This window comes from Bos indicus, chromosome 27 (assembly GCF_029378745.1).
Source record: "Bos indicus isolate NIAB-ARS_2022 breed Sahiwal x Tharparkar chromosome 27, NIAB-ARS_B.indTharparkar_mat_pri_1.0, whole genome shotgun sequence".
Taxonomy (NCBI): domain Eukaryota; kingdom Metazoa; phylum Chordata; class Mammalia; order Artiodactyla; family Bovidae; genus Bos; species Bos indicus.
Window position 1 is genome coordinate 17,673,610 of NC_091786.1, and position 14,821 is coordinate 17,688,430.

General features: G+C 41.1%; 1 protein-coding gene across 1 annotated transcript; it reads right to left on the reverse strand.

Annotated features, from left to right (window-relative positions):
- Positions 1-497: 497 nt before the first annotated feature.
- On the reverse strand, positions 498-11,859 carry TRIML2 (tripartite motif family like 2). Its single transcript, XM_070781740.1, has 8 exons — positions 11,533-11,859; positions 10,910-11,280; positions 10,561-10,656; positions 8,691-8,882; positions 7,205-7,345; positions 5,885-5,907; positions 5,626-5,726; positions 498-2,340 (listed from the first exon to the last, which is right to left on the reverse strand). The coding sequence occupies exons 2-8, from the start codon at positions 11,099-11,101 to the stop codon at positions 1,769-1,771; spliced, it is 1,317 nt and encodes a 438-aa protein (XP_070637841.1). The 5' UTR covers positions 11,102-11,280; positions 11,533-11,859; the 3' UTR covers positions 498-1,768.
- Positions 11,860-14,821: the final 2,962 nt, after the last annotated feature.

Below are 14,821 nucleotides of genomic sequence, written 5' to 3' on the forward strand. Positions count from 1 at the left end.
TGTGGTACTTCACTGTGGCTGCTGTAACAAACTCAACCACCAGTTCGCCTGAATCTGTTTATTGACCTTTTGGTTCTGACACGAGTGCAGCTCTCTTCCAGGACTTTTAACTTCTAAGCGTCACTTACCCAGCGCCATAATATACAGCACTACTTAATGCTTTCTTCCTCATTTACAATACATATTTGAGAATTCATGGTCTAAGGACTGTTTAACACAAAAGAATGAACAGAAATAGGCATGGTACTTAAATCTCATGGAAAGGCAATCAAAGAACTGTCCAAATAAATATAAAGTCGCAGACTTCCCTGGTGGGTTCAGTGGTTAAGATTCTGTGCTTCCACTGCAGCAGGGGACATGGGTTTGATCCCTGGTGAGAGAAGTTTCACACACTGCAATGTGGCCAAAACATTAAAAAAAAAAAAAAAAAAAAAAAGACTTCCCTGATGGTCCAGTGGTTAAGAATCCACCAACCAATGCAGGCAATGGGGGTTCAAGCCTTGGTCCAGGAAGATTCCACCTGCCGAGGGGCAACTAAGCCTGTGCATCACTACTAGTGAGTCCACACTCCAGAACCCGAGCTCTGCAACAAGAGAAGCCAATGCAATGAGAAGCCTGAGCACCACAACTAGAGGAGCCCCTGCTGACTGGAACTACAATAAGGAATAGCCCTGACTCACTGCAGTGACAGTAAAGAATAGCCTCCACTCGCTGTAACTAGAGAAAGCCTGCACTCAATAAAGACCCAGCATAGCCAGAAACTAAAAATAAAAAAGTAAACAGAATTTTTATAAATTGCAACTGTTGTTTGTATATAAGAAGCTGTAACTGGTGCAGTGATGTTCCAGTATTTGTCATTATATCAAGTATAGCTGCTTTGCAGAGAAACACTTCAGCCAAGATCACCTTTGAGCCTCAGTTTCTACATTCGAATAATAAGGATTAATACACACTTACAGGCTGTTAAAAACATGGAGATCCAACATGATAAACCTTTCATTAAAAGTCCCTCTAATAAATATTTCATTGTCTTCTTAGCATTGTACGAACCCCCGAGCAAGGCCGCAGAAAAAAATTTTCAGTGGGTGATCAAATAGAGAAAGACGAAGGCAAACACAAGACACCGTTACAAAGCATCAAACTGTCTAATTTCTTCTAAGAAATTTAATTTTCTTATAAGAAAGAAATAGAATACTTGAAACAACTTGGAAATACTCACATTTTCTGAAACACATCCTCCCCACCAAGATAAGGTATCCGGGGAAATTAAGTTGTCCTTCATGTGGAATGATGATAGAACTCTTGGCAACATCAGGAATAGGATGTCTCCATTCCACATGTCACTTTGATGACATTCTCAAATCTAAAGTCTTGATTATACCCAATTCTATTTTCTGAAATCTCAAGAGTCCTTAACCCAGTCCTAAGGATCCCAGACTATTTTCTTCTCTAATTTCCCAATCTTATACTACATAGGCACTTGCTGTTCTAATTAGCATGGGGTCCTTTAGTTATTATCATTCATGATTCAGCTTAAATCCAACCACTTCCATGAAAAGGGTATCGAAAGCCGTGCTGTGCCCTCACACTAAGCTGCTTTAGTCATGTCCGACTCTATGCGAGGCTATGGGCTACATGAATGCAAAAGCTCTGGGGTGCTCAACTGGGCTCCAACTCAAGTGCTAAAAATCTTCTACTGGCTTATTTTGAAAAATTATTTATACAAAGTCATGCTTGTAACATTCTGGGCTCTCGTGGTTATTAGATTTCACACCGAAGAGGGCTGAGGGCTAAGAGTATCACTACAAGGAGAAACATGAGGGAGGCAGATACTCAAAGAGTCTGAATTCACACCTCCACTGGAGATACTGAGAGAAAATAAAGGCCTGAGAGCTCCCTGGAAGGCGAGATAAGAGAAATTATAGATGAGGGAGCTCTTTGTGGCATCATAGAACGATATCTGCTCATACTCGTAGTCCAGGAAAACTCCAACTCTGTGCACTTGCTCTCTCAAGGAGACCCTTTTGAAAGGGGGGAAAGTCCAGAAGGTGTGATCGGTTCCCATGAGAGATCCTGTGAGCAAGACCTTATTTCCGGAGCTGTTTCTGACGGTGGAGCTCCTGTACACGCCCAGCTGCCACTGCGCCGCCCTGCCCACGTCCACCTCCCAGTAGTGCCGCCCTGAGGTGAAGCTCTGCGCACCCAGCACGGTGGCACTGAAATCAAATCTCTCAGGGTGACCGGGTACACCCCGCTGCACGTTTCTAAGTCTCACACTCCTTAGATCCTCGGACAAGACCAGATAGGGATGAGCTGTTTTAGGGTCCAAAGTTATAGGTCCTGCAGGGAGAAAGAAATTTAGTTACCCGAGGGGTTCGTCAATGCCAGTGACTGATGACTTCAAACATCAGGGGCTTCCTAATGAGATGGCACCAGTCTCAGCCACAAATACTGGAGAGGCAATCTAGGAGAGTCCAGATGAAGGGACCTCTGAGCTCTGTTTCAAGTAATGGAGGGACTTCTCTGGTGGTCCAGTGATTAAGAATCCACCTGCCAATGCAGGAGACATGGGTGTGACCCCTGGTCCGGGAAGATTCCCCATGCTGCAGAGCAACTCAGCCTGTGAGCCGTAACTACTGAGCCCGTGTGTTGCAACTACTGAAACCCATGTGCCTAAGCGGGGTCCCACCACAAGAGACGCCACGACAGGGAGAAGTCCATTTCCCACAACTAGGGAAAGCCTGTGTGCAGCAACAAAGAGCCAGCGCGGTCAAAAATAAATACACAAATAAATAAAATTTTTAAACAAATGGACATCACAGAGAAACAAAGTCAGTAAGATAATGGAAGGAGATGCGGTCAATCTGAGGAAGAAGAACAAAACAATGAATAATGGACTACGGAGAGTTGAAAAGCACCTCTCAAACCAGAAAGGAATTCTGCCAGGCCATAAGAATGACCTGACACCCAGTCCTGGCCCAGTATCACCTGAGACTCAAATCTAAACTCCCTAAAGATCTTCCCCAAGCCTGGAACCAACGGGAGCACTGGAGTCTCCTATAGAGCAGTTGATTCATGACTCTGGCCTGTGACTGAACTTCCTTCCTTATCTTAAATATCACCAGGGCGCAGCAGAAACATCTGGGAACTGCTGCCTGCAGGACCCTAACACTGAGTAAATCAAAAGTGAATATATTAGAGGCCTGAAAACCTGTGAGAATCCTCCAGAAAAATCAAGCTGAAGTCAAGAAGGCTCACTGTGATTTCTCATACTTGACTGAAAGTGGTAGGTGTCTTCATATCTCTAATTGGTCCTTCTCATCTCCTTCTGTTCAGCCTCTAAATATTGTGACTTCTCAGAGATCAGCCCAGGATCTTCCTTTTTACTCCCTGCATATTCTTTTACCCTAAGTGACTTCATTTAGCCTCAGTTTTAAATATCTTCTATATGTTCATGAGATGGTTGGATGGCATCAGTGACTCGATGGACATGAGTTTGAGCAAGCTCCAGGAGTTGGTGATGGACAGGGAGGCCTCGCATGCTGCAGTCCATGGGGTCGCCGAGTCAGACACGACTGAGGGACTAAACTGAACTGATATGTTCATGACTTACTCCTTTAAAAAGATGACAAATACCAGCTGGACAAAACACAGGAATTTCAAACATTCTCCATCCAAAATGGAACTCCAAACCTATCCCTTCCCAGTTTCTACTTTTTAGTGGAACATATCACTTTATAGTTGGTCAAGCCATAAAACTGTAGCAGTCATTGATTTTTTTCTTTACCACCTAATCCACTAGAAACTTTTATGGGCAAGTGAAGATGCATCTCTGGACCTAATTCACATCAGTATTAAAGTGGTCTTAAAAACCACAAGCCTTAAATTTTAAATTTCAGCTTGTCCCAAGATCCTAGGATTTTCAGAAGACTGGCAGAAATAAATGCAAATTGTCTCTGGAAGAATGTACACCTTTTATTCCTATCTGAAAAGAACTTATAAAAATAATATCTAAGGAAAAAAGGAAAGCTCACTATTGAAAAAAAATCATTAACCACACACTCAAAGTGAGACTAGCAGAAAAAAATCTGAAGAACTTTACTTACTGGAATTGCCAGGCATAAACTCTACAATAAATTTTACTTCTATATTTAAAGAAAAAAGAAAAACTTCTAGTCCTATAGAATACAGGAAACTAAAAAAAGCAAGACTAAGTGGGTTTGACAACTAAATAAGATTATCTAGAAATAAAATATTAAAATATTGAAATTTTAATATTAAAATATAAAAATTTTAATATTAAAATATAAAATTTTTAATATTAAAATATAAAGTATTAAAATGCCAATGGATGATTACAAGGAAAGAAAGCTACAGAAAATATGCATTAACATAAATGCAAAAATTCTTTTAAAAACATTAAAAGAACACTTGCCAAAGTACATACACTTTGGCAATATATAAAATGGATAAAACATTATCCTGGGAATGCAAAGTTGGCTCAACATATGAAGCAAACATAATTCACATTAACAAAGAAAAAATGGATATTTTGGTAGATACAGACAAAAACATCTCTTAAGTTCACCATCTGTTCATGATACGAAATCTTACTGAATCGGGAATAGATGGGGAACTTCCTCAACATGACAAAAGGCAGCTGTGGAAAAACCTACAGCTAACATTAATGGTCAATCTTTTCTCCCTAAGATCAAGAAAAAGATTCTTACCACTCCTATTCACCATTACATTGAAGCATTGAAGGTCCTAGTAAGTGCAATAGGTTAAGAAAAATACAGAAAAGGCTTACAGACTAGAAAGGAAGAAATAAACTGATATTTAATTTCACTAATAGAACTAAAAAACACTTACGTATCTGCCTAATTAAATATGTACAATATTAGCTGCAAACTATAGAACACCGTTGAGAGAAATCAAAGATGACCTAAATAAGTGGAGATATATCACCTTATCCCCAAGTTGTTCTACAGACTCAGTGTAACACCAACCAAAACCCCAGCAGGCTTTTTGTAGAAGTCAATAAGCTCACTTTGAAATTTATGTGGAGAAAGATTTAGAGTAGCCAAAATTATTTTTAAAGAAAAAATCTGGAGAACTCACAGTGCCCAATTTTAAGACTTTCTATAGAATAATCAATCAAGCCAGTATGATATTACCAAAAGTATAAATAACGATCAATGAATCTATTAGACTCAAAACAGGTCTGTTCATTTTCAAGTGATTTTCAACAAATGATGTTAGAACAACTGAATACACATATATACAAAAAAGGAGGAGAGTTGTACCATGTCTTGAATAGTATGTAAATAGTAACTTCAAATGAGTAAGACCTAAGAGCAAAAACTAAAACTGTAAAACTTCTAGAAGGAAATCTTTGTTGCGGTAAATTTCTTAGGCCACAGAAAGAACAAACCATAGGAAAGAAAATGATAAACTGAACTTCAAAATCTAAAACTTCTGCTCTTCAAAAGATACTACTAGGTAAATGAAAATACAAACCATGGGAGAAATATCTGCAAATACAGAGTCTCTTTAAATCCTTCAGCTGTCTAGAATTTATACAAATATAAAATGTCCTGTGATCATGGACATGTGTCAACTTACTTTGCAGCACTTTGAGCATTTTGCTCATTCCTGTTATTTGGCACAAACTCAGGTCTGTGATTTGGGCGGGCTGTAGAAACTGATATAGTAGTGACTCACTCCTGTTAAAGAAATGATAATCTCAGTTATCCATGCAGACCTCAGGCTCCTCCATCCAGTAGGTGGTTCTCATTGCTACCCCATCCCAAAACTCCACCCTTGTGTGCTCACATATCAGATTGTGAATCTGACCCAAATGTTTCCAAAATGATTAACTTACCTTTCCAAAGCATATTTTGCATTCTATAGGATGAAAAAAAGAGGAAAAAAATTACTAGGGGGTATTTGAGCCAAGCCTTTTGTGACTTGTCCTCATGAAAATATTTTCTCTCATAATAACAAAACTCGATTTCCAAGTAATTTCTTCAGCCTCATGGTGCTAATTCTCAGATATCAAATTTCAACACTGAACAGGAAATCAAAAAAATGCTTGAAATCACTGTTATATTCCCAAGGGAAATAATCCTCTCTACTTCACATAGAGGATGCTCCTCATTCAAATTCTGCCCATCTACCTGATTTCTATATTGGGGGCGGCAGGAACTTAGCCTGCGACGCTGGGGACGGTGGCTGGAACGAGGTCAGGAACTGAAGGTAACTGGGTCACACCTGTCTGTGCCGTCTGGAACGAGGCTTGGCTCTACGACAGAACCTAACTGTTTATGTCCAGGTGCATCTGAATAGTTTTTTTTTTTTTTGTATAGTCTTTAAAATATAAAAATGTACTTATTGAAAATGGTAACCATGTTGTGCTGTGCTTAGTTGCTCAATCGTGTCTGACTCTTTGCAACCCCACAGACTGTAGTCCACCAGGCTCCTCTGTCCATGGGATTCTCCAGGCAAGAATACTAGAGTGGGTTGCCATGCCCTCCTCCAGGGGATCTTCCCAACCCAGGGATCGAACCCAGATCTCCTGCATTGTAGGCAAATTCTTTACCATCCAAACCACGAAGGAAGTCCCAAAGCATGCTCCTGAACAAAATTTAAAATATACAATACTGGGAATGCCTTGGCAATCACTGGACTCTGTGTGTGTGTGTGTGTGTGTGTGTGTGCTGAGTCTGAATGCTCTGGACTCTGCATTCTTACTCCCAGTGTGTGTGTGTCTGTGTGTGTGTGGGCGCGTGCGCACACGCAGTGAGTCGTGACAAACTCTTTGTGACCCTATGGAGTATACCCACTAGGCTCCCCTGTCTATGGGATTTCCCAAGCAAGAACACTGAAGAGGGTTGCCATTTCTTCCTCCAGGGGATCTTCTCAACCCAGGGCTGGAAATCTGCACTGCAGGCAGATTCTTTACCACTGAGTCATTGGGGAAGCCCACTTACCCTAGTAAAGGGCATGTCAATTCAAACTTAACTATTGATCAGTGAAGCAGCTCTGTACATACTATGATTTTAGGATGAGTCATAATGCTTTTGACAGTCTTCAAGTAGGCCTGAAGATCACTGGGTACTGTATTCTAGCACTGACTCCTAATGAGTACTATCCACGTCTCATTTCTCAAATACTGTAGTGAAGGTTATTTCCAGACTCTTACCTGGAGCAACGCTGAGGCAGGCTGCCTACACTTCCTCTCGAGCTCTGTGGTGATCTGCTGGAGGCTGCAGATCTGTTCAGAAAGCCTGACTTCACTCTCCTTCAGTTTCTTCATGTTCTCTCTCCCCAGAAAGTTCAGTCTCTGCAGAAGCATCTCTTTATTACTATTCAACAACTGGCAGTTTCTCTTACTGGCTAATTCAACCATCTCGTTAAAAACCCACTCTATTGCCTGCCAACCCAGAAACAGACGTAACTGGGTAAGGCCAGGATATTCCTCTGTGTCAAGCAAGACACCTCAACAGACCCTTGATTCTCTGCCATACTGTATCTATGTTGATGTGGACAGTATCCTTCTATCTACTTAATCAGTTCACAACTTGGACCTAAAACAGGTCACTTTCTTTTTTTGGCTGTTCAGTTTTGTTCAGGAAGTTTCTTATTTCCTTCATTAAAACTAAGACTTACTATAATTTAATTAAAAATTAAATTCAACCAATAATAAAAAACATAATCAAACCACTGATACAAGGTTCCTTCCTACTCTTGCAAAGATGCTCCATCTAGGCACGTATGCGAATGTTCATGCTATTTTTTTCTTAACACAAGTGATGTCATATTCCACTGCAGATCTGGCAACTTGCTTTTTTTCTTAATAGATAATATGCTCTTGGAGAGCATTCCTTATCCATACATATTAAAGCCATGCTATCTTTTCTAAAGGTTAAAGAGCATTCCATTGTATGTCCTATACAATGCATTTCATGAGTCCAATATTGATGGATACAGGTTGAATCCACTCTCCTGCTATCAACAAATGTTAAAGTAATAACAACACTTAAACTTACATTTACATTACACAATAATGAACACATGTACAAACACTATTTAAAGAGCTTCATGTAGATTATCACACAATATTATGAACTCAGGGCCATTATCATTTTACATCTAAGGAAAGTTAAGCCAGAGCTTAAGCAGAATGTCTAAAGCCACCTATTGTCATTCGGTCACTCATTTGTGTCTAACAGTTTGTGATCCCATGGACTGTAGCCCACCAGACTCCTCTGTCTGTGGGATTTCCCAGGTAGGAATACTGGATCGCATTGCTATTTCCTCCTCCAGGGGATCTTCCCAGACCAGGGACGGAACGAAGGTGAATTCTTTACCATTGAGCCACCAGGGAAAGTGGCCAATGAGACTAGTAAATTACAGAACCCAGTTAGGAATCACATCAGTTTGGCTTCAGAGACTTTCTCTAAGCCATGGCTCTGTACTGAAATCATTTTACAACATCCCTTATGAATGTGTCTTTTTATATGCATGCAAATGTATCCGCAAAACAAATTATCAGGAATAGAACTGTGGGGTGACTATATATATACACATTATTTTAATAAAAGCATAGTTGTCAGTGGTTGTGCCATTTTAGCTCTTCTTTCTTTCATTTCCCAAATATTGTAAGGATGCCACGTTGCATATCTCACCTGTAGTGTTTCCTGGAACTTCTCCTTTAGGTTCGTGGCAAACTCCATCAGTTGGTTCTGACTGGTTTGTCTTAAATTCAGGTTGAATCTGCCTTGCAGGCTTTGCAAATTCATCTCATTTTCTTCAGTCATCAACCGGATCCTTATGCTATATTCAGACTCAATCATTTCTTTAAAATTCTGCTCCTCTTTCTTCATCATAGACACAGAAATGAGATTTCAGGTTAAATACTATAGACAATTATTTATGGTCCTTTTCCATCTATAATTCTAATATAAATCCAAGGAAATAGAAAGTACTGGAGAGGAAATAATAGGCATAGATACAAAGGACAAAGGGAATTTCAGGGTCAACATCAGCCAAGGTATCAACACAATTTTAGAACATGAAATGCAGATAGAGACATGTTCATTGACAGGAAACTGAGGAATCTACACAACTTCAGGACCAAAGAGCAGGAGATCAGGAAAACTGGAAGGTAGGACCAACAGCTTTTGCTGATGCTTTGGACAGTGGATGAGAGGAGAAGAGGAATCAACGGGTGACCCCAAGGTTTTTAGATAAAGAACAGAGCTGCCAAAACATAAAATGCGAACTATGGATGGGACAGATTCTAGACATGGGGAAGTGTATCAGCAACTCAGTTTAGGATATGTTGATTTTGATAAGTCAGCCATCCAAGGAGAGATACTAGGCAGAAAGTTGGACATGAAAGCCCACTACTTGGAAAGTCTGAGCTAGAGACATATATTGGGAGTAGTTGGCTTAACAACTGTATTTAGGGACTTCCCTGGAGGTCCAGTGGTTAGGACTCTGCATTTCCACTGAAGGGGCACTGGTTCGATCCCTGGTCAGGGAACTAAGATTCCACATGCAGCATGGTGCAGCCAAAACAACCACAACAAAATGACCATATTTAACCTCATGACACTACTGAGTGAAGATTTATCAAGACCCTGACTGTTCTCACCACTTCCACTACCCCTCCCACCACAGTTCACCATCACGTGGCCCTGATTATTGCAAACAGTCCCCTTCAGGTACTCCCTACCTGTGGTCTCACCCTCTTACAGTCTATATATTATTTTTCAGCTTCTGTTCCCTTAACAGACTTTTACAAGATATTGACTATAGTTCCCTGTGCTTTAGAGTAGGTCCTTGTTAATTTTCTATTTTATATATAGTACTGTGAATATGTTAGGGCTTCCTGGGTGGCTCAGCAGTAAAGAATCGGCCTGCAATCCTCCTGCAGTGCATGTCAATGCCAAACTCCTAATTGACACGCCCCGAATAGAAATTCTTACATTGACCTTTAAATGCCTTCAGGATTTACACTGCCACATCCAAAGTACAAATGATGCTCAATCTCCTACAGCATTGTTAACTGCATTATCAGTCTTTTTTATATTTATAAATAAGGTATAAAAATGCCATCTCCCTAACAAATTTAATATAGTTAATTTGTATTTCTCTTAACACGAGCATATGAACCAATTCAGTCTACTCAAAAGATTATCTGCATTTGCTTTTCTGCAAGCTCTCATGTCTTTGATCATTTCTCTATTGAGTTTCTAGTCTTCTGCTACTGACATTTTGTTTTTGTTGCAGTATCTTAGTTCCCTGAACAGGAAGTGAACCCATGTCCCTTGAAGTGGAACTGTGTCCAGTCTTAACCACTGGAGCTCCAGGGAAGTCTCCTGCTTATTGACTTTTAAGAGCTCTTTATACATGAAGAAATTAATACTTTTCCTACCTATGGATTTTTAAGTAACTTTTCCTGCTGTGCCATTGGTCTTATGATGCTGTTTATGTTATTTGCTAGCCAACATTATAGGTAATTTCCGCCCAAGAATCAAGATAAGCACTGACCTGCATCATCACCATTCTTTCTTGTTCATCAGCCAGTATGATTTTAGCTGCTTCAAGTTTCTCCTTCAATGTGTCCAACATCTCCTGGAATAACTTCTGCAGAGAAATATATCACAGTAATTGCTTTACAACAGCTAGTTTCCTAACCTTAGACAACTGAAAGGCCAATAGCCCTGACTACATGTGGAAGGTCTGCATTTGGTACTTATCTAGTATTCCGTTGATCAACATCAACTAAAGGAATGGCCTTGAAGGATCAGAATACCTGTTCCCCAAACAAATAAGGTAATTAATTTAAAGAGGTGGCAGCCAGAATGGCAGGGTGGTCTGGGATCTGTACGAAGCTTACCCTGTACTTCTCGGCCGCCTCTGGCACTTCATTCACCACCACGGGACTCCCACGCTCCTGGGGCGGGAGGCTGTGGCCACAAACCGCCATTTGGTCACCACTGCGGAACAGCTGCGGTGGCTGCGGGCGTGTCTCACAGCGGACACCTCCTGGGGTGTCTTGCTCTAACTGGGAGCGGGGCCTTTTGGACATCCCGGCAGGTGGCCCTTGGTGGAGATGATCAGGCTGTTTCTAAGGCGGTATACACCTCCCCACACGCCGAACGGGAAAGGAGTGCGGGGTTCTAGGGCAGACGCACTCGGCAGCCTCCGTCCTCCGCAGTCAAGGGTCCTGGACTCTTTGGATCCAGCAAACCTTCTGCAACCACGAGCCTGAGGAACGAGACACGATGAATTCCACCAATGGTCAAGTTCTCCGAGAATTTCAAGTTATTGAAAATAATTAACAAGTGACAAAATAGCAAAGTGCTTCCCAGTAAGTCATTAAAAAAAGAAAAGAAGAAAAATCACGCTCAAAGGAAAGCACACTGTGGCAAAGAGCAGGAAAGGAACTTCTGGAACTAAAAGCAGACAGAGCCTAGCCTCAGGCACTCCAGTCGCAAGCCAAAGGAATCCCTCACTCACCTAGTTGCTCGCAGAGATCCACAAAGTGAGGGCTCCTTAAACCAGACGGACGGGAAGTGGTGTGTCGCCGCGTTCCAAGGAGGCACTCCTTTTCACGTCTGGCTTGGAGGCGCGCAAGCTTCTCTCCGCCTGAGAGGCGCGCCCTGGAGCTCCACAAGTGCGCATGCGCCTGGCTGAGGCGCCATTTTTGTGCCTGAAGGGTAAGGCGTGTCACACCAGAGACTAGGCCGTTGAAGGATGTTTGCTAAAAAAATAAATGAAAGAAAAAAAAGAAAGTTAAGTCGCTCTGTTGTCTCTGACTCTTTGCGACCCCATGACTATAACCTACCAGGCTCCTCTGTCCATGGGATTCTCCAAACAAGAATACTGGAGTGGGTTGTTATTTCCTGGGGATCTTCCCAACCCAGGGATGGAACCCAGGTCGCCCGCATTGCAGGCATGAGGGAAGCCACAAACCCCAAGTAAATAAACCTTTTCAAAAATACTGAAGGGAAATTGCACGTATTTATATGTACATATGGGATCTGGCCGTGGCGCTAGTGGTAAAGAACCTGCCTGCCAATGCAGGAGACGTAAGAGACATCGGTTAGATCCCTGGTCAGGAAGATTCCCTGGAGAAGGGCATGGCAACCCACTCCAGTTATTCTTGCCTGGAGAATCCCGTGGACAGAGCAGCCTTGCGGGCTACAGTCCATGGGGTCGTAGAGTCAAGACAAGACTGAAGCGGCTAAGCGCAACACAGCACAAATGTACATATTTTCGCTTCCTGGGTGGCTAAGTGGTAAACAATCTGCCTGCAATGCAGGAGACACAGGTCCCATCTCTAGGTGAGGAAGACCCCCACCCCCACCCCCCACGCCCGCCCCTGGAGAAGGAAATGGCAATCAGCTCCAGTATTCTTGTCTGGGAAAGTCCCTGGACAGAGGAACTTGCCAGAGGGACGGGACTGAGCTACTAAACAACAAAGTATGTGCATAAATACATGTAGGTAATACATATGCACATATGTGCATATATACAAATATATTTTAAGAAAACAGAACAAGTGATCTATAATCCGTGCATCCCCATTTCCAGACAATTCTGATAACGTTTGAGCAACAATTCTACCTTTTCACTAGATATATTTTAATTATATTATTAAAATGTATTACCTACTGAATTTGGAAATCTTTCCCAATGAGGAATCGCCTTAGTTTCCTTGTCTAACCCCATCTGTAGCCATTGCCGATGACACTGTAACACCAGATTTACATTTGCCCATTCTGTCTCATTAGCCAGCTCTTTTTAACAACATCTCTTGCAAAGAATTAACTTGAAAGAAAGCAGAACTCCAAAACTTTTATTTCTGGATTCATTGGCTTCTTTTTGCCTCTCATACTTGCAATTCCGCCCAAACTTGACCATCTACTGTGGAGCCCTATACCAAGGTCACAGGTGTGAAGCCCTGTACCAAGATCCCAGGATAAAAATCTCTGGAACTGACCAAGCCCCATAGCAATTGTTGCCATGAGCCTCCAGATCTAAACCGGCCAGTTTCCTGACACCTAATGACACCATTCCAGTAGGAATTTTCTGTCTTGAGGCTATGAATATTGGCTGCAAGCCTGCCGAAGTGTTCGGCTCTCCCTTGAACCAACCCACTATTCTAATACTGTTCTGTCTCTCTCTCTCTAATAAACTTTATTCTCTTCTCATTCTGCCTGATGTCTGAAAATTCTTTTCCAGCCCATGCATGGACCATGACATCATCTAGGCCTTTTACTCTTTTTTAATTTTTAAGATACATGAAACAATAAAAATTCTGAAGCTGTTATTCTTATATATTCAATGTATGAAGACATTGTTATTTTGCTAGGGTACATGCTAAAGCAGCAGACTTGATTTGCCTTTTCACTATGTTGACATTTGCACTGATAGTAGATAAAACTGCTGGTGTCCTACCATCAAGGAAGTAGCAGCAAACAGGACCACAGTCATTTACTGTATTTCTCTACCTATTTGTAGACTTCCAGTTTTTTAAAAAAAAAATCTGTTTTAATTAAAAACATTCATATTTCTTGTTGCTGTGGTAAAATATTAAATCTCAACCATTGAGGACAGAATTTAGGGACTTCCCACAATCCTGTGGTTAAAACTCTGCACTTCAAATTCAGGGAACACAAGTTCGATCCCTGGTCAGGGATCTATGATCTCAAATGCTGAGCCATGCTGTCAAAAAAAAAAAAAAAGATAGGATTTAGCATACCAGGTGACAAGATAGAAATGTGTAAAACATTTATGTTGCTTATGGAAAAACAATGGATGTCTCACAAAAATGCATTTTTTCTGATTAAGTTGCAAGCTATACTAGTGCTATTTTTTTCATAGGTCATTTTTAGTAGAAAGACTGTGGTCATTCACATGTAGTGATTTGGAAAGACGTTTTTTCAAACACTGTCATCTCAAGGAAACTAAGTGCATTAGTTCCCAGTGATAAAATCTGAGCTTTTAAGCAAAAATGAGAGTTTTAGAAAACTTGTATCTACTATTCTAAGCTTGACAGCTTCCCGATACTTGGTCTTTTCTGATGAAATTAGTAGAGATATTAACAACTCATTGTTTTTGCTATTGTAAAATGAAATCTGTCCACATTTGGAAAACCTGCAAATTCAGTGAACCAATTAAAAGATGCTTGCTCCTTGGAAGAAAAGCTATGACAAACCTAGACAATGTATTAAAAAACAGAGACATTTCTTTGCCAACCAAGGTCTATATGGTCAAAGCAATGATTTTTCCAGCAGTCTTGTATGGATGTGAGAGGTGAGTATAAAGATGGTTGATCTTTATACCAAAGAATTGATGCTTTTGAACTGTGGTGTTGGAGAAAAGGATTGAGAGTCCCTTGGACTGCAAGGAGATCAACCAGTCCATCCTAAGGGAAATCAGTCTTGAATATTCATTCGAAGGACTGATGCTGAAGCTGAATCTGCAATACTTTGGCCACCTGATATGAAGAAATGTCTGATGGAAAAGACCCTGATGCTGGGAAAGTTAGAAGGTGGGAGAAGGGGACAACAGAGGATGAGATAGCTGAATGCCATCACCAAGTCAATGGACATGAGTTTGAGCAAGCTCCCAGAGATGGTGAAGGACAGAGAAACCTGGTATGGTGCAGTCCATGGGGTCACAAAGAGTCACACAACTGAGTGACTGAACAAGTTATTTTCTAAAAGCTCAATGCATGATATTACAAGATTATGAAAGGGTAAAGTGGATTCAAAGTATAAAATCAGTGAACTTTGGTGTT

Excerpts from the sequence above, each read along its gene's own strand:
- TRIML2 (XM_070781740.1), bottom strand. The coding sequence starts at position 11,101 with ATGTCCAAAAGGCCCCGCTCCCAGTTAGAGCAAGACACCCCAGGAGGT. Across the intron at positions 5,727-5,884 it reads GCAAAATATGCTTTGGAAAG|GAGTGAGTCACTACTATATC; the intron begins GTAAGTTAATCA and ends TTTCTTTAACAG. Across the intron at positions 2,341-5,625 it reads AATGCTCAAAGTGCTGCAAA|GACCTATAACTTTGGACCCT; the intron begins GTAAGTTGACAC and ends TTCTCCCTGCAG.